The sequence below is a fragment of the Pan troglodytes genome, chromosome 3, assembly GCF_028858775.2.
Source record: "Pan troglodytes isolate AG18354 chromosome 3, NHGRI_mPanTro3-v2.0_pri, whole genome shotgun sequence".
NCBI classification, from domain to species: Eukaryota; Metazoa; Chordata; class Mammalia; order Primates; family Hominidae; genus Pan; species Pan troglodytes.
This window is the reverse complement of record NC_072401.2, coordinates 58088252-58115340: the sequence shown is the minus strand read 5'-3', so window position 1 is coordinate 58115340 and position 27089 is coordinate 58088252. Positions and strand designations below refer to the sequence as shown.

At 36.8% G+C, this 27089-nt stretch overlaps 1 protein-coding gene across 2 annotated transcripts in view; it reads left to right on the top strand.

Moving 5' to 3' along the window:
- Positions 1-551: 551 nt before the first annotated feature.
- The window catches only part of NPFFR2 (neuropeptide FF receptor 2), a 127832-nt gene continuing 101294 nt past the window's right edge, over positions 552-27089 (top strand). The window contains exon 1 of one of the 2 annotated variants that reach the window (XM_001158763.7): positions 552-1312. In XM_001158763.7, the coding sequence (XP_001158763.2) occupies positions 1014-1312 (299 nt within the window). In that variant the 5' untranslated portion in view covers positions 552-1013. Of the gene's footprint in view, positions 1313-8114; positions 8551-27089 lie in introns of those variants that run through there. The other variant, XM_054683020.2, reaches the window with a different exon arrangement.

Sequence of the window (27089 nt, the reverse complement as noted above, 5' to 3'; positions counted from 1 at the left end):
AAACTTTAGAGAAGTGGGACCAGTATCCTTACCTTGAACTTGCTAAAGTCTTGGGAGAAATACGCCTTCCTAAATCCTCAATTTAGTCATTAAACACACACACCACACACACACACTTGTCAAAATCTGCAACTTTAATCCAAGACCAAGGAATCCTACTTTAAAAGGTCTGTCTCACCATAGGCTTTTTTTCTGTATTCCACGTGTACCAGTGATATAGGCAGAGAAATGTAGCAGATAAAGAAATGAATTTGGCTTCTGGAGCTTTTCTTTCATTTAAATACCACCTCTGTAATCTTAGACAAGTCACTAAACCTTGGTGCCTCTGTGTGAATTGGAAATAATTATATATCAACTCTTCACAAACCTAGAGTACTATCGTGAGGATTAGGTCCAAAAGGCTCCTCACAGGTTTCTCATGCTTAAAGCACCTTTAATTATCCCTTTCTTAGTAATTGTATAAATCTCTAAGTTAATCCATTAAAGTCTAGTCATCATCTCTCTATTAACAAGACCCAACTGGGCAGATAGTCTTGTTAGGATCATTGTGAGTCTCCCCAGGGTTCTTCCCCTTCCATTTCTGATTATGCTGTGAATATATTTCCAGAATTTCAGAGGGGTTTGCTTGCAAGCTAAAAGATCTTTGCAAAGGCTCAAAAAATACGGTCTGCTTCAGACAGAGAGAGGGTTTGCAATATGCGATGAATCTCTCAGTCCCATTAGAACCTTAAAGATGATGATAGCTCACATTTAATGTAATGATTAATGTGTACCAGGACCATTCCAGGCACTTTTGCATGTAGACAAATAATTCTCAGATTACTTACTGATTAATATCATCATCATCTCTATTTTACAAACGAGGAAACTGAGGCACAGAGAGGCTAAATCACTTGCCCAGGATCTGGAACCAAGTAATGGTGATGATGCTAGTCATACTGATGCTTCCTTTTCTTTGCCGCACTCGGATTCTGAGTTTCACAAGAATGTACCTGGGTGCCCCTTAGCGGGATATGAATAGCTTCTTCGGAACCCCAGCGGCCAGCTGGTGCCTCCTGGAAAGTGACGTCTCATCTGCACCGGACAAGGAGGCGGGGAGGGAGCGCAGAGCACTCAGCGTCCAGCAGCGCGGCGGGGCAGCCTGGAGCGGAAGCCTGGAGTGGAGCAGGCAGTCCGCGGGGGACAGACGTCGGCTGGGATTGAGCCGGCAGACTGCGAAAAGTAGCTGGAGCCGGAGCAGGGACAGAACCTGTTGCTGCAGACGGGCTTGGTGGATTCTGGTTCCTGCCGCCGACAGGGCTCGCCGGGAGAGGTAACAGCATGGGCCAGTTTGGCTGGGGGCCCCCGCTTGGGGGCGCGACCCCTCTCTAATGCCCAACGCTTGCCTTGATGACACATATTAGCGATTGCGGACCGACACCTTGGATTTTTCAAATCCCTTCCTAATTACACAGGCACCCGCTTGGTCACTGGCCCAACACTGGGGGGCTTCTCTGCCCTGGATGTCTGCACCACAGATGGCTGTGGCCCCAGGCTTGCAGAGCAGGGAACTGGTCAAGGGATGTGGGGCGCTTTCTTCACCTTAAAGTTCCCCCAAGCCCTCTCCGGGGCTGTATTGTGTTGTAACTTTGTTGAATTTCCTTAGCGGGTCTGAAGCTAGCGAGTTTCTAAACTGTTTTTATCCGTGATGCTTCTGAGCAATGATCTTTGTGTATCTGAGGCTTCATCCTGTGCATTTCCACTTGCTGGAAAAGCTGAAATGAGGTTTCTGAGCTGCGTACAGGACACCAGAGTCCTTATTGAAGGCGTTTGGAGAGGTTTTATCCCCTTCTGGGAGTGAGATAGGGTTTCCAGACAATACCATTTTAGTTCTTCTGTCAAACCATCAGGCATTTTCCAACAGTGCCGCCCTAGGTCAAATTTAGGGTCTGGAGGAGAGGAAAATGATCTTCTTCAAGCTGTCGTTCTAGTTAAAGACAGAACTACTAACTAAAAACCAAAAATACATTTGTTCATCTCCCATTTCCCCTCAGCTATAGTGTAGATATTTGAAATATTTATTTATTTTTTAAAAATCTTAATGATAACATGAATTATACAAAGATGCTGGTTTCGTTTTTTAAATCCAAATATTCAAAGTTGTTTTAAACATATGTCTAAATTTCTAATTCCATTCACATGCAAATAACTTTCAAGTGGGAACTACTAATGAGAGGAAGGATGGAAAAATCAATGGTTTGTAAACTGTGAAGGACATTTTTTTCCCCTCTGGACTTCTAATTAAACCATAATAAATTGAGTAAAATTATAATAATAATGATGAATCTAAGTTATGGATGAATTTGCAAAATGGCTATAATGTGCTCAAAAATAGTGCCATTATCATCAACAGAATGGCAATTGTATGCAGAGTTCAATTAGAGTCTTTCATCTGTTAAAAACTTCTATAGATTGATCATTTAATAAAACAGTGATGCAATATAGTGCAGTAACAGTACCTACTGCACTATATTTAAAGGCACATATTGACATTACAGACTGGCTATTGTAATAATCAAAAATGTGCTTTCTTTATTGCTTGAAAATAACATGTTACTCATATATCATTATCCTATTCTTTTTCTCAATATGTGTTTTTCCAAAATCCATACACCCCAATAAGATCTTTCTACTAGCCATGATTTCTTCATGTCTATGGAAAACTTCAGAGCATTTGAGGCTTAAGCTTATTTTTGCTTCATCTATCTGTTTGTCTGTTTTATCTGGCAGTTTTATTCTTGATGCATTTTGTGAACACATTACAAAGTATCTAAAATTATATATTAGAAATTCATTGTTTTATTTGTATGATTATTTTATCCCATAGTTCCTATAAATCATACTGCTCACCAATACTCTCTTTTACAGATGTCAAAGACTATAGGTTGAATAAATATGAATTCACTATAAACCAATGAATTATTTCTTCCAGAAATATCAGTTTATTTATTGTAGTTGTTCTTCGGCTCTGTGTGTGTGTACATGTGTGTGAGTGAGTGTGATTTTTTATGAGAATTCCATGCAAATGCCTCTGTGATAAATATTTATAAACCTTTTCACTGTATTGCATTAAAATGGATTTCCAGCTGTAATATGGAACACAAAATAAGGACAACTTCTTGCCTTGAAGCTTCAGATACTTAAAAATAATAATTTTGTACAATACTGCCCTCCTTATTATGGAAAAAAGGACATTGGTTTTAGCTAAAGACTTCAAAACTGTCAGGCACATTCAAAGAAAATGGAATAAATATAATCTCACATTCCTAAAACACATCTGGATTAGTCTATTCTCATGCTGCTATAAAGGACTGCCTGAGACTGGGTAATTTATAAAGGAAAAAGATTTAATTGACTCAAAGTTCTGCAGAGCTGAGGAGGCCTCAGGAGACTTACAATCATGGCAGAAGGGGAAGCAAACACATTCTTTTTCACGTGATGGCACGAAGGAGAAATGCCAAGCCAAAGGGGGAAAAGCCCCCTATAAAACCATCAGCTCTCATGAGAACTCACTCACTATCATGAGAATAACATGGTGGTAGCTGTCCTCATGATTCAATTACCTCCCACCAAGTCCCTCCCAAGGACACATGGGGATTACAAGAACTACAATTCAAGATGAGATTTGGATGGGGACACGGCCAAACTATATCAATATTTATATAGTATTTTAATAATCTTAACAAATTGTTCTCTTAAACATATGAATTTTATGCTTACCATTAACCTGATGTTAACAGCTGATTTTCTTTTCCTCTCTGTTTTCCTTTGATTTTAAGTTCCAGCTTTTTGGATAAGTTGGTTCTTAAATGAATTTTCCAATTGCCTTGAAACTGAATATTAAGGGTCCAGGGAGACCTTCACTCCATTAAACTAGAAGGAAATGGAAATATACTGCCCATACAAAAAGATGCAGTGGTCACTATAGCAGACAGCTGTTTAGAATGGGTCTTGTGTCCTTGCTTTGCGGAGTTTTCAAATACAAGACTTCTAAAAGTAAAGAAATTAGGTTTCTTCCCAGTCAGACTTCTAACTGGCTCTGTGCCTCAGGCAAATCATTTAACTTCTCTATGTCTAAGATTCCTCAAACGTAAAAGGATGAATTATAATTTGATTTCTAAAATTATTTTACCCCTCTAGATTTCTCTGTTTCTATGGTACAAGGCAGAGGATACAGAGTGAGAAAGCTCATATGTCCTTGCTTTGCCATTTGAGAGCTTCTGCCCTTAGGCAAGGCCCTGAAATTCTGTGACATCAACACCTCATCTATAAAATGGCCTAATAGAAGAAATTAATAGAATGATCTATTATGCTGGATACAGTGTCTAGTACATAGAAGATGCACAAGAATATTTTTAAGGCACCCATCTCTGAAAAATCTAAAGGGATTTCTGCCTGTGGCAGGGGAGGAAATGAACTAAAAGCAGAGGAGTCTATCCTGCATCTGCAGGTAGGCATTTCCCAGTATAGTTTCTATAGTATTCACCAGAGACCAGGAAAAGAGAGGGCCAGAGCCTCAAGCATAGTATGAATGCCTCCTTGATATCTTTCCATAGTTTAGCACCCCCCTAAAAAAGTCAAAGTGAGTCAGGACAGCATAAATATTAAACTTAATGCCACACATGACTGACAAGACATGTCCTGTTCTGGTTTCCATGTCAAACTAGGCTTGATTCTGTTACAGCTAAGCATACCAGCTAGGCTGTATAATGACCATCAGAATAATTGCACAATCCAAATCACACCACACCAGTAATTAGAAAAAAGAAAGAAAAAACAAACAAAATAACTCCTGAAATGCCAAAAAATTGGTTCTCTTTCAGCTGTATTTCCATTTAAAATTTAAAGTTTTCAAATGTTATGAAAGTATATTTCTTACTTTTTTTCTTCTTGGGCTATTGTAAGAGTCTCATTTAGGTGTCTGCATGGAGTCTGGGTTCCATGTGGCAGTTGCAGAATAAAGCACCTGCCATTAGAACTGATGTGCCTTTTTCTAGTCCCTCAAACAAGTCTCAGTTGATCCATATTTTCAGAACTCTGGAGGGTTTACCAAACAGAATATTACAGTTCTGGTTGCATTCCCACAAAATTTAGAAAGCATCAATAATTTCCCAAAGCCAAATGAGATCAAAATATCTAAACTTAAGTGAGCTGCAACCGTACACATTATCTCATTTAATCTTCATGATTTTAGAAATTGAGTATGCTTACAATCCCTTTTCGGTGGATAAAGAAACTGAGGCTCAGAAATAATTTGCCAAAGTAAACATGTTTACTAGGTTGAGGAACCAGGATAATGAACTCATGTAGTCTCCCAGTCTACATGCTTAAATTCTACACTGCAGGACTCCCAAGTATGTAGCAACAACAGCTTATAATCAAAGTACCAATTTCTGTATATACTGATCCTTTCCACATGAAAGCTATATACCTAGGAAGAGATAAATATTATAGTCCTCATGAAGATTTTTCTAAGTGGAAGTAAGAAGCATCAGAGTTATTTGTGAAACTTTCAAATGTCTCACCACAGATTAGTGGGCTGGAGTTGGGTTTGGGTGGTATGTGTGTGTGTGTGTATATATATAATGTATATATACATTTAAATATATAGTATATATATAATATATATATACATTTAAATATATAGTATATATATAATATATATATACATTTAAATATATAGTATATATATGAGATTCTGAGTCAAAATTATTTTCATGATTTCCCATAATGAAAAAAATTTGTCCCAATCCACAATGCCATTTTGCAGCCATAGACAGACTAATCTTAAGAATCTTAAGTGTTGTCTTGGACAGGAGGTATTTAGAAAAATTATAATGAGAGGATAAACATTTCTTTAATTTAGCCTCACCAGAATGTGAGTTAAATCAAATAGTTGTATATATTAGAATTTACCAGCTGCAAACATGCAAGGAAATAAGGACAAATTTCAGATTAAGTGCTTGCACATGACCTTATGATTCTCATATCTTGGGAGAGTTTGCGACTTATAAAAACTGCTTTATCTTACCAAGAGTGACATCTCAAACACCCTGTCTCCTTGCTAAATGTAAACATTTAAAGAGGTGATACTTGCAGCGCTCAGGATTTCTCTCAAATTCCCTACTTTTCCTTAAAGTATGGAGTCTCATTTAAAATCTTTAAAGTACCTCATTTAGGCCAGGTGTGGTAACTCATGCCTGTAATTCCAGCACTTTGGGAGGCAGAGGCAGGAGGATCGCTTGAGCTCAGTTTGAGATCAGCCTAGGCAACATAGTGAGATCCTGCGCCTACAAATTAAAAAAAAAACCAAAAACTAGCTGGTCATAGTGGTACATACCTGTAGTTCTAGCAACTCGGGAAGTTAAGGTTAAGGTGGGAGGATTGCTTGATCCCTGGAGGTTGAGGTTGCAGTGAGCCATGATTGTGCCACTGCACTCCAGCTTCGGCAACAGAGCAAGATCTTGTTTGAAAAAAAAAAAAAAAAGGACCTCATTTAAAGTCTCTAAATTTTCCTTCTCATTTTACTTCCTGTCCTTGCATTCTTGGCACACTGATAATAAACTGAATGTGGGGTCTTTCTAGGATCACATCTTCCAGTCTTTGTAAGGATGCTGTATCTCATTTATAATAGACAACTCTCTCAGCAGAGTTCGTAGTCTTGTGTTTCCCTTTCTACTTACTCATGATCTCCTCTTCTGTCTGGAATTCCTCATCCTCCACAGGTGTGCAAACTGTTTTGTTTGTTTTTGTCCTTGGGTAGCCGTTTATATCATTTATATCAGTGTTACTTAAGGCTTCAAAGCCTTTGGCTAAAATCTTCCCTGTTTGAGGGAGTTTCCTTTGTTCCTGCTCTTTTTTCAGCTGGAAAAACTACATTAAGTAGTTTCTGTGATATATGCTTCTTTCAAAACTAGTGGCCCTGTGCTTCCCTTAACACAGAAGTATCAAAGACCAGCATGAGCTTGGCCAATATCCTGAGCTTGCTTTTGATATTTTGATTATCTAGGTTTTAGTAACTTTTTCTAATTCATGTTTACCTACAGAATTAGTGCCCGCTTGAAGATTCTACAGTATCCAAAGCCTTACAGTTTCTCACTGTCTCTATCCTCAGCTCTCATCTTTTTTCCTCCTTTGACACCCTCGAGTCTTGAACATGCCAAGCTCATTCTCAATTACAACTTTTGCACCTGATGCTCTCCCTGCCTGGGAATCGTGAGTCTCAGAGCTGCAGGGAAGGGGTTCTTTAAGTCATTTCATCTCGGGTCTGGAATGCTTCTCCACACTACTAGTCCTCACAGTATTGTCTGATTTGTGTCAAAGCCCACTTGCTAGTTGAGACTTTCTCATTTATGTGTTCACTTATTAATGATTTTATTCCCCAAAGTGAAATATAAGCTCCATGAGAGATGTACAGTATGCTTTCATATTTATTGCTGGCCTTAGTGCCTAGAACAGAGTCTAGTGCATAGTAGATACTCAGAAAATATTTGTTCTGTGAAAATTTTACTTCCATTTCCCTATTAGATTATCCTGCATCTTTTTATAGGTCCAGACAAGTTGCCGAAACTTCAACCTTAGGTTGGTTCCATGCCTCATTCCTGTTTTTAATTCCTTTCTGTTGATCCTACCTTAGCTAAAATACCAATCAGTATATTTTTTTTCCTGTAATATGGAAAAAAAATTTGAAAAAGCTATCATTGCACCATTTTAATATACATTCAGGTTGCATAGTATCTGTATATGTTGATTTCAAAGAATAATCTGGATCTGAGTACTAGGAAAAACAAAAATAAAAAGTAGCACAACGTTTACTTTTTATTAAAGTTACATTAGCCATTCCACTGTTTTCACTGGCATGATTTTTCATGTTTAAAATATATTTTGAAAATATATACATATATAGAGATACAATTTTGCATAAGTGCCTAAACTAAATTATATCATAATGTTGTTTTTTAATTCTTGATTTTAAAATTTCCTTTCTTTTTTTTTTTTTTTGAGATGGAGTCTCTGTCGCCCAGGCTAGAGTGCAGTGGCGCAATCTCGGCTCACTGCAAGCTCCGCCTCCCGGGTTCACGCCATTCTCCTGCGTCAGCCTCCCGAGTAGCTAGGACTACAGGCGCCTGCCATGGCGCCTGGGTTTTTTTGTTTGTTTGTTTGTTTGTTTTTTTGAGACGGAGTCTCGCTCTGTCACCCAGGCTGGAGTGCAGTGGCGCGATCTCGGCTCACTGCAAGCTCCACCTCCTGGGTTCACGCTATTCTCCTGCCTCAGCCTCCCGAGTAGCTGGGACTACAGGCGCCCGCCACCACGCCTGGCTAATTTTTTTGTATTTTTAGTAGGGACGTTGTTTCACTGTGTTAGCCAGATGGTCTCCATCTCCTGACCTCGTGATCCACCCACCTCAGCCTCCCAAAGTGCTGGGATTACAGGCGTGAGCCACCGCGCCCGGCCAATTTCCTTTCTTAATTGCCTCTGCCCACCTCTTCTCTTCTGCTTCCATATTACAGGTAACCAATCTTAATTGGGTTCTATTATGTTAGATTTTTCTCTACTCTTATACCCATTCACATATATACACTCTCAAATCAATCTTTTTGTCATCATTTAAAAAATATATGCATGCATCTTGTTTTCTAACTCATGATGACCTTGTGGAAAGCCCTCCATGTTGATTGTTATGGATAAAATTCAATTCTAAATGGCTGTATATAATATACTGTGATATGGATAATAAGAAACAAATTCAACCATTCCCTTCTTGATAAACATTCACTTTGTTTCCAGAGGTTTCTATCTTGTTGGGTTTTGTCACAAAACAAGGCTACAATAAAAGTAGTTATTTAAAAACTACTTTATCTCCAGGTTTAAAGAGCAAAGCTATTTTTCAATTTTAATGTATGTTGCCTTATTGCTTTCTAAGTATTACAAATAATTACATTTTTACTAGAAGACTATGACACTGTTCTTTACTCATGTCCTTACAGCAATAGGTGTTGTAACTGTTTATGTTATTAGTTGTTAAATTAATTAGAATTTCTTAACTACTTGTGAAATTAAATATATTTTTATCTTCTTCAGATGTTTGGACTTCTTGTGTAAATCATTTATTAATTCTTGCTCATTTTACTGAGATATTAGTCTTTTTCTCAATTTATACATTCTTTGAATATTGTAATTATTAATGCTTATCATAGTAGGTGTTTTCCATATTGTCTGCTGCCTTTGTTCATAACTTTATCATGCACATTTAAAATATTTGTATAGACAATATATTTGTTATTGTATACATTTTAGATTCCAGTGTTGATTAATATGATTTTTTCTTATTGCTGCATTAGACATGTAGTTTTCTAGATTTTACTGAAGGATTTTTATTTTTAAAAATTTTAGCATGGGTTTTTAATTCAAGTGGAGTTTTAAAACACATGCCATAAATAGTGAGCCAACTTTCACTTCTTCCAAACAGCTTACTAAATATTTTATTCTTCCCCTTCGAATTGAAAACACACTTTTGTCATATTTTAAAATCTCATATATAATGGGATCTATATTTGTATCCTTGATTCTGTTTCACTGACCGATTTGTCCATTTCTATGGCAACACCAAATTGCTTTGATTATATTTGCCATAGATTATTTTTCTGATATCCTAAAAAGCATATCTCCTTACTGTTTTTCTTCACAAATGTTCTTAGCTTTTCTTGGGCACATTTTCTTCCCTCTGAACTTTTAAAAATCATATTCGAAAACAAATCCTGTCACTGCTTTGCAAATATTTTTACCAAACGAACTGTTTGTCTATACATATTTTAAATGATATTATATTAAATTGATATGTTAATTTGGGGAGATGACCTATAAAGTATTAAAATTTATCTTCCAAAAATCAGGCATGTTGTTCAATTTTAAAGAAATTTTAAAATCTTTCAGTAGGGTTTTATTTTTTATGTCATCATTTTATATTCCATCTTTTTCCTGTTAAATTTATTTTTATATATGCTACATTTTAGTCACTGCTGTAAAATATATATATATATATATTCATTTTAATTTCTAGGTGCTATTGCTAATATTAAGAATGGCTACTTTAAAAAAATTTTTAACTTATTTTATATTCAGGGGGTACATGTGCTGGTTTGTTACAAAGGTATATTGTGTGATGCTGAGGTTTGGGTACAGTTGAACCCATTACCCAGGTGGTGAGCGAACTATCCAGTACGTAATTTTTCAAGCCTTAGTCCCTTCCTCCCTTCCCCTTCTTGTATTCCTTAGTGTCTATTGTGTCCATCTTTATATCTATGCGTTTCCAATGATTAGCTCCCTCTTATAAGTGAGAACATATGGTATTTAGTTTTCTGTTTCTGCATTTATTTGCTTAGGATAATGGCCTCCAGCCATATCCATGTTGCTGCAAAGTACATGATGCTGTTCTTTTTTATAACTGCATAGTATTACATGGTGTATATGTATCATATTTTTAAAATCCAAACCACTGTTGATGAACGCCTGGGTCGATTTCATGTCTTTATTATTGTGAATAGTGCTGCAATGAATATATGAATGCAAGTGTCTTCTTGGTAGAATGATTTATTTTCCTTTGGATATATACCAAGTAATGGGATTGCTGGTTTGAATGGTAGTTCTATTTTTAGTTCTTTAAGAGATCTGCAAACTGTTTTCCACAGTGGCTGAACTAATTTACTCTCCCACCAACAGTATATAAGCATTCCTTTTTCTCCACAACCTCATCAGCATCTGTTCTTTTTAGACTTTTTAGTAATAGCCATTCTAATTGGTGTGAGATGATATCTCACTGTGGTTTGATTTGCATTTCTCTGATGTTTAGTGGTGTTGAGCATTTTTCCATGTTTGTTGACTGCTCGTATGTCTTCTCTTGACAAGCATCTACTCATGTCCTATGTTCACTTTTTAATGGAGTTTATTTTTTCTTGATTTAAGCTCCTTATAGATTGTGGATATTAGACCTTTGTTGGATGCATAGTTTGCAAATATTTTCTCCCACTCTGTAGGTTGTCTGTTTACTTTGTTGAGAGTTTCCTTTGCTGTGCAGAAGCTCTTTAGTTTAACTAGAGTCTCACTTGTCAATTTTTGTTTTTGTTGCAATTGCTTTTGAGGTTTATAAATTCTTTGCCATGGCCAATAATATGGCTTGGCTGTGTCCCCCACCCAAATCTCATTTTGAATTATAGTTCTCATAATCCCCGTGTGTCCCTGCTGTTCTTGTGATAGTGAGTTCTCATGAGATCTGATGGCTTTATAAGGGGCTTTTCCCCCTTTTGCTTGGCACTTCTTGCTGCCGCCATGTGAAGAAGTGAATGTTTGCTTCCCTTTCTGCCATAATTGTAAGTTTTCTGAGGCCTCCCCAGCCCTGCAGAACTGTGAGTCAATTAAACCTGTTTCCTTTATAAATTACCCAGTCTTGGCTATGTTCTTATAGCAGCGTAAGAATGGACTAGTAGAGTATATTAATATCCAGAATGGGGTGCTGCTATAAGGATAGCCAAAAATGTGGAAGCAACTTTGGAACTAAGTAATTGGCAGAGGTTGGAACAGTTTGGAGGGCTCAGTAGAAGATAACAAATGTGGGAAAGTTTGGAACTTCCTAGAGACTTGTTGAATGGCTTTGACCAGAATGCTGATAGTGATACGGACAATAATGTCCAGGCTGATGTAATCTGAGATTGAGATGAGGAACTTGTTGGGAACTGGAGCAAAGGTGACTCTTGTATGCTTTAGCAAAGAGTCTGGAGGCATTTTGCCCCTTTCCTAGAGATCTGTGGAACACTCAACTTGAGAGAGATGATTTAGGGCATCTGGCAGAAGAAATTTCTATGTGGCAAAGCATTCAAGAGAAAGCAGAGCATAAAAGTTTAAAAAATGTGCAGCCTGATTATGAAGTGGAAAAGAAAAATCCATTTTCTGGAAAGAAGTTTAAGCCAGCAGCAGAAATTTTCATAAGTAATGAGGAGCAGAATTTAATCACCAAAACAATGAGAAAAATGTCTCCAGGGCACATCAGAGACCTTCATGGCAGCCCTCCCATCATAGGCCCAGAGGCCTAGGAGGGAAAAATGGTTTCTTAGGCCAAGTCCAGGCCCCCCTGCTGTGTTCAGCCTTGGGACTTGGTGCCCTGTGTCCCAGCCACTCCAACTGTGGGTAAAAGGGGTCAATGTACATTTCGGGCCATTGCAATTCCCAATCCTTGGTAGCTGCCATGTAGTGTTGGTCCTGCAGGTGCACAGAAGACAAGAATTGAGGATTGGGAACCTCCACCTAGATTTCAAAGAATGTATGGAAGTTCCTGGATGTCCAGGCAGAGGTATGCTGCAGGGGCTGAACGCTGTGGAGAACCTCTGCTAGGGTAGTGCAGAAGGGAAATGTGGGGTTGGAGCCCTGACAGAGTCCTCACTGGGGCACTGCCTAGTAGGCCTGTGAGAAGAGGCTACTGTCTTCTAGACCTCAAAATGGTAAATCCACTGACAGCTTGCACCATGCACCTGGAAAAGGTGCAGACACTCAAAATCAGCCCATGAAGGCAGTCAGTAAGGGGGCTGTGCCCTGCGAAGCCACAGGGGTGGAGCTTGCCAAGGCCATGGGAGCCTACCTCTTGGATCAGTGTGACCTGGATGTGAGACATGGAACCAAAAGAGATCATTTTGGTAATTTAATGTTTAATAATTGCCCTATTGGATTTTGTGCTTGCATGGGGCCTGTAGCCCCTTTGTTTTCACTAATTTATCCCATGTGAAATGGTGTATCTACCCAATGCCTGTACCCCATTGTATCTAGGAAGTAACCAACTTGCTTTTGATTTTATAGGCTCATAGGTGGAAGGGACTTGCCTTGTCTCAGATGAGACTTTGGACTTGGACTTTTGAGTTAATGCTGGAATGAGTCAAGACTTTAGGGGACTGTTGGAAGGGCATGATTGTGTTATGAATTGTGAGGACATGAGATTTGGGAGGGTCCAGGACCAGAATGACATGGTTTGGCTGCGTCCCCACCCAAATCTCATCTTGAATTGTAGTTCCCAAAATCCCCACGTGTAATGAAGGAGATGTGGTGGGAAGTAATTGAATCACGGGGGCACTTACTTCCATGCTGTTCACATGATAGTGAGTGAGTCCTCACAAGATCTGATGGTTTTATAAGGGGCTTTTCCCCGTTTTGCTTGGCATTTCTTCTTGCTGCCACCATGTGAAAAAGGACATGTTTGCTTCCCCTTCCACCATGATTGTAAGTTTCCTGAGGCCTCCCCACTCATGCAGAATTGTGAATCAATCAAACCTCTTTCCTTTATAAATTACCCAGTCTTGAGTATGTCCTTATAGCAGCATGAGAATGAACTAATACAGCCAATGTCAAGAAGTGTATTCCCTGGGTTGTCTTCCAGAATTTTTATAGTTTTAGGTCTTACATTTAAGTCTTTAATCCATCTTGAGTTACTTTTTGTATATTGTGAGCAGTAAGGGTCTAATTTCATTCTTCTGTATGTGGTTTGCCAGTTATCCCAGCACTACTTTAACAATATAGATTCTTTGAATCTATGAACATGGAATGTTTTTCTACTTGATTATGTCATCTGTGATTTCTTTCAACAGTGTTCCCTTTTATCCACATTCTCACCAGTGTCGGTTATTTTTTGTCTTTTTAATAGTAGCCATTCAAACTAGGGTAAGATGATATCTCATTGTGGTTTTGATTTGCATTTTCCTGGTAATCAGTGATGTTGAGAATTTTTTTTCATATAGCCATTGGCCATGTTTATGTCTTCTTTTAAGAAATCTCTATTTGTGTTCTTTGTCCACTTTTTACTGGGATTATTATTATTTTTTCTGTGGAGTTGTTTCATTCCTTGTATATTCTGGATATTAGTGCCTTTTTGGATGAATAGTTTACAATTATTTTCTCCCATTCAGCAGAGTCTCTATACTGTGTTCATTTTTTTCCTTTGCTGTGCAGAAGCTTTTCAGCTTCTACTAATCCCATTTGTCTATTTTTGTTTTTGTTGCCTGTGTTGAGGTCTTAGCCATAAAATCTCTGCCTAGACAAATATTCTGAATTGTTTCCCTATTTTTTTCTAGTAATTTTGTAGTTTTAAATCTTAGATTTAGGTCTTTATTTCATGTTGAGTTGATATTTGTGTATGAAGGATATGGGTCCAGTTTCTTTCTTCCACATATGGATATCCAATTTTCCCAGTACCATTTATTGAAGAGGGTGTTCTTTCCTCAATGTATGTTCTAGTCCCTTTGTCAAAAATCAGTTCACTGTAAGTATCTGATATACTGATGTTGTTTCCTTGGGATAAATACACAGTAGTGAGATTGCAAGATTGAATGATATTCTATTTATAGTTGTTTTTGAGAAATCTCCACATTGTTTTCCATCATGGCTGTACTAATTTACATTCCCACACCAGGGAGTATTTCCAGGTTCTCTATTCTGTTCCATTGATCTATGTGTCTATTTTTATACCAATACCATTTCCTCTTTTGGTTACTATAGCCTTATAATATATTTTTTAATCAAATAGTGTGATACTTTTGCCTTTGCTCTGTTTGCTCAGGATATCTGAGCAACCAAGTACAGATGCTCCTCAGCTTATGATGTATAATAAACCCATGGTTAAGTTGAAAATATTGCAATTCCCAAATGCATTTAGTACATCTAACCTTCTGAACATCGTAGCTTAGCCTAGCCTACCAGAAACATGCTCAGAAAACTTACATTAGCCTACAGTTGGGCAAAAATCATCTAATACAATACATATTTTGTAATAAAGTTTGAATATCTCATGTACTTTATTGAATGCTGTACTGAAAAGAGAAAAAATAATGGTTGTGTGGGTACTCAAAGTATGGTTTCTGTTAAATGCATATGGCTTTCACATGATCATAAAGTAGAAAAATCCTAAGTTGACCCTTTGAATGTTGGAAACTGTGTGTATTGATGGTGCGGAGTAATGAAGATTTTTACTTGCTTTGATCAATTTAGAAAGCAATCTGATTTCATACAATTAAAAATGTATATGCCCTATATATGCATAAGGAGATATATATAAAGATGTTTATTGCAGTATTATTTATAATAAAATAATGAAAAATTAAACCATTAAATAAAGAATGGGTAAGTAATATGTAATATAATCATGTGGTAAATACCACAGGTAGGCAAAAAAATAGCTGCCATGACTTGGTTAAATGAAAAGACTGGATAGGTTTGAGTCCTGGCCCTGTCATAACTTTGGATAGTTACTTATACTTTTCCTGCTTCAGCACTGTAAAATATAGATAATGCTATGGTTTGGAAGCTCTCTCCAAAACTCATGTTGAAATTTAATTGCCAATATAATATTATTGCAAACTGGGGACTTTAACAGATGATTAGGTCATGGGAGTTTCACCCTCATGAGTGGATTAATGCCATCATTGCAGAAGTGGGCTAGTTATTACAGGAGTGGGCTCCTGATAAAAAGATAAGCCCAGCCGCCTTTTGTTCTCTCTGTCTCACATGCTTGCTTACCCTTCCACAGTGGGATATCCCTCACCAGACGCTGGCACCATCCTCTTGGACTTCCCATTATCCAGACCCATGAGCCAAATAAATTTCTGTTCTTTATAAGTTACTCAGTGTGTGGTACTCTATTATAACAGCAGAAAAAAAGACATACCATTCATACTGAAAAGTGAGGCTGTCATTATAGCAAAGTGCTGAAAATGTGGAAGCAGCTTTGGAACTAGATAATGGGTAGAGGCTGGAAGAATTTGGAGGAGCAGGCTAGAAAAAGCCTAGATTGCTGTGAATGTAGCATTAAAGGCAACTCTGGTAAGGGGTCCAAACAAGAAGAGAGCTGTAGGGAAACATGAAACTTTTTAGAGATTACATAAGGGGTGGTGACCAAAAGGCTGATTGAAATATTAAAGGTAAAGGCCATTTTGATGAGGTTTCAGAGGGAAATGAAGAACAATGTTTTAGACATTGGGGTAAAGTCCATCCTTGTTTTACAGTTGTAAAGACCTTGAGTGAATTGTACCCAAAGCCTGAGGGCTTTGCAGAATGCAGAGCTTTAAAGTGATGAACTAGGATATCTGGTGGAAGACATACCCAAGCAGCAAAGCATTCAGGCTGCTGCATGGCTGCTTTTAACCATATACAGTGAGATGTGAGGGATGGCTTCAATAAAGATTGTATAATAAAGTAAGAAACAGAGTGAAAGGATTTGGAAAATTCACAGCCTGGTTATGTAAAGAATTAAAAAAAAAAAGAAAATTTCAGAAGAGAGCACTAAGGATGTGGCCAAGTGACAATTGCCAAAGAGATTAATATGGATAAAAGCCAGGTGCTATTTATCAAGACCATGGAAGAAAGACCCTGAAGGCATTTCACTTATCACTGAGGTTGCCCCTTCCATTATAGGCCCAGAGCTGTAGGAGGACAGAATGGTTTCTGGTGATGGTCTTGAAGCATCCTCCATGGGCTCACTGCCCAGGGTTAACTTGGGTCTCCACTCATTGTGATTCTAGCAATGTGCCCCTAGTCTGCACTGGGAGCATCTCATATCTAACATTTTGATTTAACCTTTTTCCAAGTGGGCATGCCCAGTCAGGGATCTGGTTTAGCTCTCCCTGATCTACTTTGCCCCACTGCCCAGGTTTCCCAAATCACAGAACTCATAATCCTTGTGATTACTTGCTCAATGTTTTGTCTTTTATATAGGATTGTTAGCTTAATGCAAACTGTTAAGCCCGAATATTGTGTTTAATTCACAGCAGAAGATCCTAAATGAGTAATGAATGAATAAAAATTATAGAAATATATGCGTATATGTTAATAATAGTTGGGTCTTACAGAGTATTTCAAATAGTAGCCTTCTTTCCACTCATCTGAATTTGGAGCTATTTAGAGATAGACACACAAGCATATATGCTTCCATTTAGGATAGATGCAAACATATAGACATCAAAATATCAGCTTTATTTCTGTTGAAACTATTTGAGAATGTGTCTAGGGACTGTGGGCAAGGAGTAAATTTATTCCTAAATTTGACAGATTTCCCTCACTCAATCTCTCATTACAGGGAGATGGCTAACTTCATATATATTACAGTTCATATCATATTATGTGTGTATGTATTACACACATGTATATTACACACACACACATATATGTTTATGTATAGGTCATCTCCCTGCCATATATATATATACACACATGTACGTAAATGCACAGAGAGCATATGCACTTTATTGGCAGCAAGATTCAATAGGGAGCAACGAAAAGGCCAGAGACACTCAAGTTCAGTTTCTTCTTCCCAAGTTCCGGATTCTTGGAGAAGTGAGGGAGGAGTCAGGCAACTTACCCAAGAGAAGATTTCAGGAATAGAGAATAAGTTATCTCTAGAAGGGGATAATTTGGGTTTTTGGTTTTTGGTTTATATTTTCTATGTTTTCCAATGATCATGCACTATTTTTAATCAGATAAAAATTCCTAAAACATAAATTGCAATCTTAATTTTTCTTGGCCTCTTATTTTCTCACAAGTGTTAATTTGGCCAATTCACAATATACATATATGCCTGTGTAAAATTGTAGATCTCCTGTGTGGGAATGAAAGAAGTATCTGATGGAGAAAATGAACAAATAGCTTAAAAATACATAAAAGAGAAACATCTATATTAACTATTCACAATTACTTGGGGATAGCTTCTTGTGTGAGAAAATTATATTTTAAATGAAGTGGCTGGTGCCAAGTGATATGAGTACTAATTTTTTTTTAATGATACTTTGGTAATGTGGTCAAAATGTGAAATAACTTCTTTTATCTTTTTTTCAATATTTTTCTACTACTTCTCAGTAAGCATGAGTTTTGTTGGAATTATTGTGAAGTTTTAGAGTTAGAATGTAATCTTTTTCGTAATTTCACAGATCATATTAAAATTTACAAATAGTTATATTGCTTATAGAGCCACAATGAGGGGTCAGGTTTCTTATTCTGCCAGTTAATGTAGTGTCTGCTTTAGAATACTGTCATCTACCCTAGTTCACAATTTTTGAAGATCTTGTGAAAGAAGATATGTAGGGAAGTCAATAACAATGAATCTTCCAATAAGGAAAAGGAAGAAAGTTCTCATTCCCTTATTTTTTGAACCTACCTTTTAACAGATGGTTTTACTGCTCTATTACACAGCATAATTGGATTGTTTTATCTGAAAGTGAATAATAAAGACAAAACTTTAAAAATAGAACTGTTTGAACTTAGAGCTCACTTTTATTTTTTTTTATTTTTTTTTCTTTGTTACATGTTTTATATATATATTTTTTTCTTTTTTTTTCTTTTTTATTATACTTTAAGTTTTAGGGTACATGTGCACATTGTGCAGGTTAGTTACATATGTTTACATGTGCCATGCTGGTGCGCTGCACCCACTAACTCGTCCTCTAGCATTAGGTATATCTCCCAATGCTATCCCTCCCCCCTCCCCCCTCCCCACCACAGTCCCCAGAGTATGATATTCCCCTTCCTGTGTCCATGTGATCTCATTGTTCAATTCCCACCTATGAGTGAGAATATGTGGTGTTTGGTTTTTTGTTCTTGCGACAGTTTACTGAGAATGATGGTTTCCAATTTCATCCATGTCCCTAAAAAGGATATGAACTCATCATTTTTTATGGCTGCATAGTATTCCATGGTGTATATGTGCCACATTTTCTTAATCCAGTCTATCATTGTTGGACATTTGGGTTGGTTCAGAGCTCACTTTTATTAAGAGAACTTGTCCTATGAAAATTATTATTTGGAAACAGAAACCAAAGTACATATGTTAAATAGCATATTTTGCAATCAATGTCAAGGCTGTGTTGTGTCTTTGGTTGTCTTTTGGTAAATCTACAAAGGAGCATCAACTTAGTGTCCTCATAAAAGACACATATGTGTTCCACTACATTCAGTGTGAACAATATTTTAATTTAGCTTGCCAAGATATAGTGAAATAGAATTTTTGCAGGGTGATTGTTCTGTTAAAAATATATAAAAGGGCCTAGAAAATGATCTTTTGGCTAAAGCTGTAGAAAACAGACTGCCATTGATTTGCAGAATATGCTGTTTGATGTTTAGACAGCTGGAAAAAGTTTGGTAGGAGAACTTTAAAAACCTGTTATAATTGTAGCCTTGAGTATGATATGATTTGGCAACTAAGAGATCACCTCACAAAGCTATGATCCACAGGCAATGCAGTCTTAGGTATTATAAATTCATATTTATATCAAAAATTCCAAATATCTATTGAGATATTGTGATAGAATAAGAGTACACATTTTGGTCTTCTTTCCCAGCTCCTGTCCAGACCTCCTGAAACTCTTTTAAGTGCTAGTGATAAGAGCTATAGGAGCACCTTTTATTATAATGTAATTGGTTTTTGTTCCTGGCTCTTGAAATGCTTCTAAAAATGTGAAAGAATAACCTTTTGCTAGTCATAACAAGCCCCATTCAACTACACTTGAATTTATGTCAACAAAGTGACTTGTGGAAAGCCCCTAAGGGTGGGGGTCACTGGTTGTGAGGGAAATCAACACCATGATTAGAGGGTTGGAATTTTTAGCACACCCATCCAAACCTCCAAGGATGGGAGAGGGGCTTGAGGTTGAGTTAATCATTAGTGGCCAATGATTTAACAAATCATGCCTATGTAATGAATATCCTAATCCTTCATGAATGTCCTAATCAAAGGAGTTTGGAGATTTTCCACGTTAGTGAACACATGGAGGGCTGTAAGTCTCAATCTCCAAACTATACAAACCAAGAACAAATAATTTCACACAAATCCTTTGCCATTGACATTAGCCAGAAGACAGGGTACTATATAAACCCAAACTAATATTTTAAGCCCCCCTAACCAACTGAATGGAACCCTCTTCTTTGCCAAGGGCATTCAAAAGTTAAACTGAAAAACTAGTTCAGTCTGTGATGGGAAGGGGGGTTGTACGTGCTTCATTATACACTCCTCCCTTTACAATTCGGGCACAGCTGAACAGCATTAACATTAAAACTGACACCTTAAGACTGACAAAACAGACTCTTTGCAGCAATAAAATACCAAATTCCAACCCGACTCTAGTATAACATGACATGACAAATAGCAGGCCCTGAAGGAAAGCAACATGTTTTACCTCAAAATACATTTCTTTGACGTATTTTTTTAAATTATACTTTAAGTTTTAGGGTACATGTGCACAATGTGCAAGTTAGTTCCACATGTATACATGTGACATGCTGGTGCACTGCACCCACTAACTCGTCATCTAGCATTAGATGTATCTCCCAATGCTATCCCTCCCACCTCCCCCCACCCCACAACAGTCCCCAGAGTGTGATGTTCCCCTTCCTGTGTCCATGTGTTCTCATTGTTCAATTCCCACCTATGAGTGAGAATATGCGGTGTTTGGTTTTTGTTCTTGCGACAGTTTACTGAGAATGATGATTTCCAATTTCATCCATGTCCCTACAAAGGACATGAACTCATCATTTTTTATGGCTGCATAGTATTCCATGGTGTATATGTGCTACATTTTCTTAATCCAGTCTATCATTGTTGTACATTTGGGTTGGTTCCAAGTCTTTGCTATTGTGAATAGTGCCGCAATAAATATACGTGTGCATATGTCTTTATAGCAGCATGATTTATAGTCCTTTGGGTATATACCCAGTAATGGGATGGCTGGGTCAAATGGTATTTCTAGTTCTAGATCCCTGAGGAATCGCCACACTGACTTCCACAATGGTTGAACTAGTTTACAGTCCCACCAACAGTGTAAATGGAAGTAAAGCTCTCCTCAGCAAATGTAAAAGAACAGAAATTATAACAAACTATCTCTCAGACCACAGTGCAATCAAACTAGAACTCAGGATTAAGAAACTCACTCAAAACAGCTCAACTACATGGAAACTGAACAACCAGCTCCTGAATGACTACTGGATACATAACGAAATGAAGGCAGAAATAAAGATGTTCTTTGAAACCAACGAGAAAAAAGACACAACATACCAGAATCTCTGGGACACATTCAAAGCAGTATGTAGAGGGAAATTTATAGCACTAAATGCCCACAAGAGAAAGCAGGAAAGATCCAAAATTGACACCCTAACATCACAATTAAAAGAACTAGAGAAGCAAGAGCAAACACATTCAAAAGCTAGCAGAAGGCAAGAAATAACGAAAATCAGAGCAGAACTGAAGGAAATAGAGACACAAAAAACTCTTCAAAAAATTGGTGAATCCAGGATCTGGTTTTTTGAAAGGATCAAGAAAATTGATAGACCGCTAGCAAGACTAATAAAGAAAAAAAGAGAGAAGAATCAAATAGATGCAATAAAAAATGATAAAGGGGATATCACCACCGATCCCATAGAAATACAAACTACCATCAAAGAATACTACAAACACCTCTACGCAAATAAACTAGAAAACCTAGAAGAAATGGATAAATTCCTCGACACATACACTCTCCCAAGACTAAACCAGGAAGAAGTTGAATCTCTGAATAGACCAATAACAGGATCTGAAATTGTGGCAATAATCAATAGCTTACCAACCAAAAAGAGTCCAGGACCAGATGGTTTCACAGCCGAATTCTACCAGAGGTAAAAGGAGGAACTGGTACCATTCCTTCTGAAACTATTCTAATCAATAGAAAAAGAGGGAATCCTCCCTAACTCATTTTATGAGGCCAGCATCATCCTGATACCAAAGCCGGGCAGAGACACAACCAAAAAAGAGAATTTTAGACCAATATCCTTGATGAACATTGATGCAAAAATCCTCAATAAAATACTGGCAAACTGAATCCAGCAGCACATCAAAAAGCTTCTCCACCATGATCAAGTGGGCTTCATCCCTGGGATGCAAGGCTGTTTCAATATACACAAATCAATAAATGTAATCCAGCATATAAACAGAACCAAAGACAAAAACCACATGATTATCTCAATAGATGCAGAAAAGGCCTTTGACAAAATTCAACAACCCTTCATGCTAAAAACTCTCAATAAATTAGGTATTGATGGGACATATCTCAAAATAATAAGAGCTATCTATGACAAACCCACAGCCAATATCATACTGAATGAGCAAAAACTGGAAGCATTCCCTTTGAAAACTGGCACAAGACAGGGATGCTCTCTCGCACCACTCCTATTCTTTGACGTATTTTGGAAAGGCCCTGCAAAACTGTCCTTGTGGGAAAAATCTACATTCTGTAGAGAATCCCTTTCCCTTTCCAGGTCTTTTCCCTGATCTAGGAGAGATTAACTAAGAGTCTGGCACCTTTTTAAGTCTAATAAGAAACATTTACAATCTATTCTCTTTGAAGCCTGCTACCTGGAGGCTTCATCTTCATGATAAAAATCTTGCTCTTTACAATCGCTTATCTTAAGCAGACACTCCCTTCTATTAATTTCAGGTCTTACATAATAACTTAACTCTTTCAACCAATTGACAATCAGAAAATCTTTGAATCTACCTATGACCTAGAACACCCCTACCCCTTGCTTCAAGTTGTCCTGCCTTTCTGGACCAGCCAGTGTACATCTTACATGTATTGATTGATATCGTGTGCCTCCCTAAAATATATAAAACCAAGCTGTAGCTCGACCACCTTGGGCACATGTTCTCAAGACTTCTTGGGGCTGTGTCATTGGCAATGGTCCTCAGGTTTGGCTCGGAATAAGTCTCTTCATATATTTTACAGAATTTGACTCATTTTGTCAACAACTTCAAACCAAGTTATCTGTAAATAGAAAACAATAATAATGACAACAACAATACCAATTTCAAGCAGAGATGTTTCTCAGGCTCCCAGATCTCCAGGCTTTGTGGAGAACAAAGTGAATCTGGGGGAAAGAAAACAGCATGGAAGAGACAATGAGAGAACAGAGAGCCTATGAGTGAACTATAAATTGTCCCCAGAAAGAGAAAGTTTACCCTAGGAACAAAAATACTATAAATAGTACTGGAAATTCTATAAGAAAGGTATTTTTTTAATATCCACCAGCAATGTTTTGTAGTTTTAAGCATATGCATTTTATACATCTTTTCTTAAATTTATTACCATGTATTTTGTTTTTTTATTTATGATAAATCAAGTACTTTAAAAAAATTTCTTCCAGGTTATCCATTGCCAGTATATAGAAATACAATTATTATTTTGTAAATTGACTTTATATCTTGAGAACTTACTAAATTATTATTTATGATGACTTTCATATAGATTCAGGATTTTCTATGTACACAATCATGCATTATGCCAATAAAGACAGTTTTAGTTCCTTCTTTCTGATCTGTATGTCTTTTATATTTTTTTCTAATGCACTAGCTATATCTCCAGTACAGTGTTAAAACAGAAAGAACAGACATCTTTGCCTATTCCTTATCTAAGAGCACAGTATTCAATCATTTTACCATTGATGACTATAGTAACTGTATGTTTTATATAGGTCTCCTTTCTCAAATTCCCTTTTCTCCTAGTTTTAAAAATCATAAACAGTATTGAATAGCATGTTCATATTTTGAGTCTACATTTATGAGAAACTCAATATTATTAAGATTTTGATTCTCAAAATTGATCTATAGATTCAGTTGATCTATAGACACTATTGATCTCCATTCAATCTATAGATTCAATCCAACAAAATCTCAGCATGCTTTTTTTGAAGAAAATAATAAGCTATTAATGTGTATGGAAAAGCAAACAACCTAGAAGAAACAACAATTTTTTTTAAATGAGCAAGTTTAACTAGACTACTTGGTTTACAGATTTGCTGTAAACTACAGTAATTGAGACAGTGTTGTTGGTGTAAGCACGGCCATGTAGACAGACAGAACACAATCACCAGTACAGAAATAGACCCACACTTATGTGGCCAATTTATTTTAGACAATGGATCCAAGATAATTCAATTAGAAAAGGTTAATCTTTTTAATAAATGGTACTGGAACTACCAAATATTCCTACAAAAAATTAACCTTAACTCTTACATTACACCATACACAAAAATTAAATTGAAATGGAACATAAATGTAAACATATAAGCTAAAACTATAAACCTTCTATAAAAATCATAAGAGAAAATTTTTGCAAACTTTTACAGGAAAGATTTCTTAAATATAACACAAGAATCACAAACCATGAAAGAAAGAAACTGACACAATTAACTTTATCAAAACTTAAAGAAACAATTTTTTTGCTCTCTGAAAGACACAGTTAAGAAAACAAAGAGACAAACCACAGAATGGGAGAAAATGTTTTGAAAATATATATTTTACAAAGTACTTTATCCAGAAGATATAAACAATTCTTATAACTCAATGAGAATACAAAGAACCTTCACAAATGGAGATATTAATAGCTAATAAACTCATGAAAAACTGTTCAGAGTTCTGTCTTCATGAAAAAGAAAACTAAAAAACAATGAGACATCTCTACACCATCATCCTCAACAAGGGTGATATCATCCCCAAGGTAGCAAAAATTAGTTCTTAGATACAGAGGAAAATTTTCTATATTGTATAATATACAGATTTTATATGTACATATAATACATATACACACAGTATAAAACAGATACTATTAAACTACTAATATATGCAAAACATCAATGAATCTTAAAAAGCATTAGACTAAGTAGAAGAAAATCTTAATATCCACATACAGGTATACCTCATTTGATTGCACTTTGCTTTATTGTGCTTCACAGTATTGTGTTTGCAAATTGAAAGTTTGTGGTAACCTTGTATTGAACAAGGCTATCAGTGCCATGTTCCCATGTTCCCCAAGCGCATAGGCTCACTTCATGTCTTTGTCACATTTCGGTAATTCTTGTAATAATAATAAAAAAGTTTGAAATATTGCATCTGTGAACATGATCTGTAATGCTATTATTGTAATTGTTTTGGGGTACCACAAACTGTGACTGCATAAAATGGCAAAGGTAATAGATAAGTGTTGTGTGTATTCTGACTGCTCTACCATAGCACATAGTAGAGCAGATATTCTCCTCTCTCCCTCTCCTTGAGGCTTCCTATTATATGAGACAAAACGATATGAAAATTAGGCCAATTAATAACCCTACAATGGCCTCTAAGTGTTTAGGTTAAAGGAAAAGTTGCACATCTTTCACTTTAAATGAAAAGCTAGAAATAATTAAGCTTAGTGAAGAAGGCATGTCCAATGCCAAGACAAGCCAAACCCTAGGCCTCTTGAGCCAAACAGCTAGCCAAGTTGTGAATGCAAAGGAAAAGTTATCAGAGGAAATTTAAAGTGCTGCTCCAGTGAATACATGAATGATAAGAAAGCAAAATAGCTTTATGGCTGATATGGAGAAAGTCTGAGTCATCTGGATAGAAAATCTAACAAGCCACAACATTCCCTTAAGTTGAAGTCTAATCCAGAACAAGACCCTAACTCTATTCAATTCTATGAAAGCTAAAAGAGGTGAGGAAGCTGCAGGAGAAAAGTGTGAAGCTAGCAGAGGTTGGTTCATGAGATTCAAGGAAAAAAATTCTCTCCGTGCCATAAAAGTCAAAGGCGAAGCAACAAGTGCTGACACAGAAACTGCCTCAGGTTATCCAGAAGTTCTCACTAAGATAATTGATGAAAGTGGCTACACTAAGTAATAGATTTTCAATGTGCATGAAAACACCTTCTATTGGAAGAAGATGCCATTGAGGACTTTCATAGCTAGAGAGAAGAAGAAAATGCCTGGCTTCAGAACCTCAAAGGACAGCCTGATAAGGCAGCTGGTGACTTTAAGTTGAAGCCAGTGCTCATTGATTATTCCAAAACCCCTAAGTTCCTTAAGAATTATGCTAAATATACTCTGTCCATGCTCTATAAATGAAACATCAAAGCTTTGATGACAGCACTTCTGTTTACAGCATGATGTACTCTATACTTTCAGCCCACTATGGAGACCTACTGCTCAGCAAAGAAGATTCCTTTCAAAACATTACTTCTCATTTACAATGCACCTGGTCACTCAAGAACTCTGATAGAGATATACAAATAGATTAATGTAGTTTACATGCCTGCTAATACAACATACATTCTTTAGTCCATAGATCAATGAGTAATTTTGACTTTCCAGTCTTATTTAAGAAATACATTTCTTAGGCTATAAATGGCACAAATAGTGCTTCTTCTGATGGACACGGGCAAAGTAAGCTAAAAACCTTCTGGAAAGGATTCACCATTTTAGATGCCATGAAAGAATATTTGTGATTTATGGGAGGTAGTCAAAATGTTAACATTAACAGCAGTTTGGAAGAAGTTGGTTCAAATCTTCAGGGATGATTTTGAGAAGTTGAAGACTTCAGTGGAGGAAGTAACTGTGGATCTGATGGAAATAACGAGAACTAGAATTAGAAGTGGAACCTGAAGATGTGTCTCAAATGCTGCAATGTTATAATCAAACTTGAACAGATGAGGAGTTGCTTCTTATGGATAAGCAAAGAGAGTGGTTTTTTGTTTGTTTGTTTTTTAGAGGGAATCTACTACAGGTGAAGATGCTGTGGACATTGTTGAAATGGCAACAAAGGATTTGTATATAAATGACATGAGTAAAACCACAATAAAGTGATATATTGAAGCTTATTGAATAATAAAAGAATATATTGGTTCATACTGAAATAAACAAATAGAAGAAAGCTCTTCCTTATATTGGATTGCCAACTAACAAATACAAAAGAAATAATAGAATTTAAAAATTACCACTTGGCAATCATCATCATCATCATTGACTCAGGTGGGAAACATCAATTAAGGCTAAAACTGGTGGGTGCAGGTTTGCTGACCATGTGAGTTTCCTAGGGCTGCTATAACATATCATCATAAATTTGGTGGCTTAAAACAATAGAAATTTATTTTCTCACAGTTCCAGAGGCCAGAAATCTGAAATTAAGGGGTAGGAAGGACCAAGTTCCCTTGAAAGATCTCAGAGAAAATTCTTCCTTGCTTCTTCCAGCTTGTGGTGG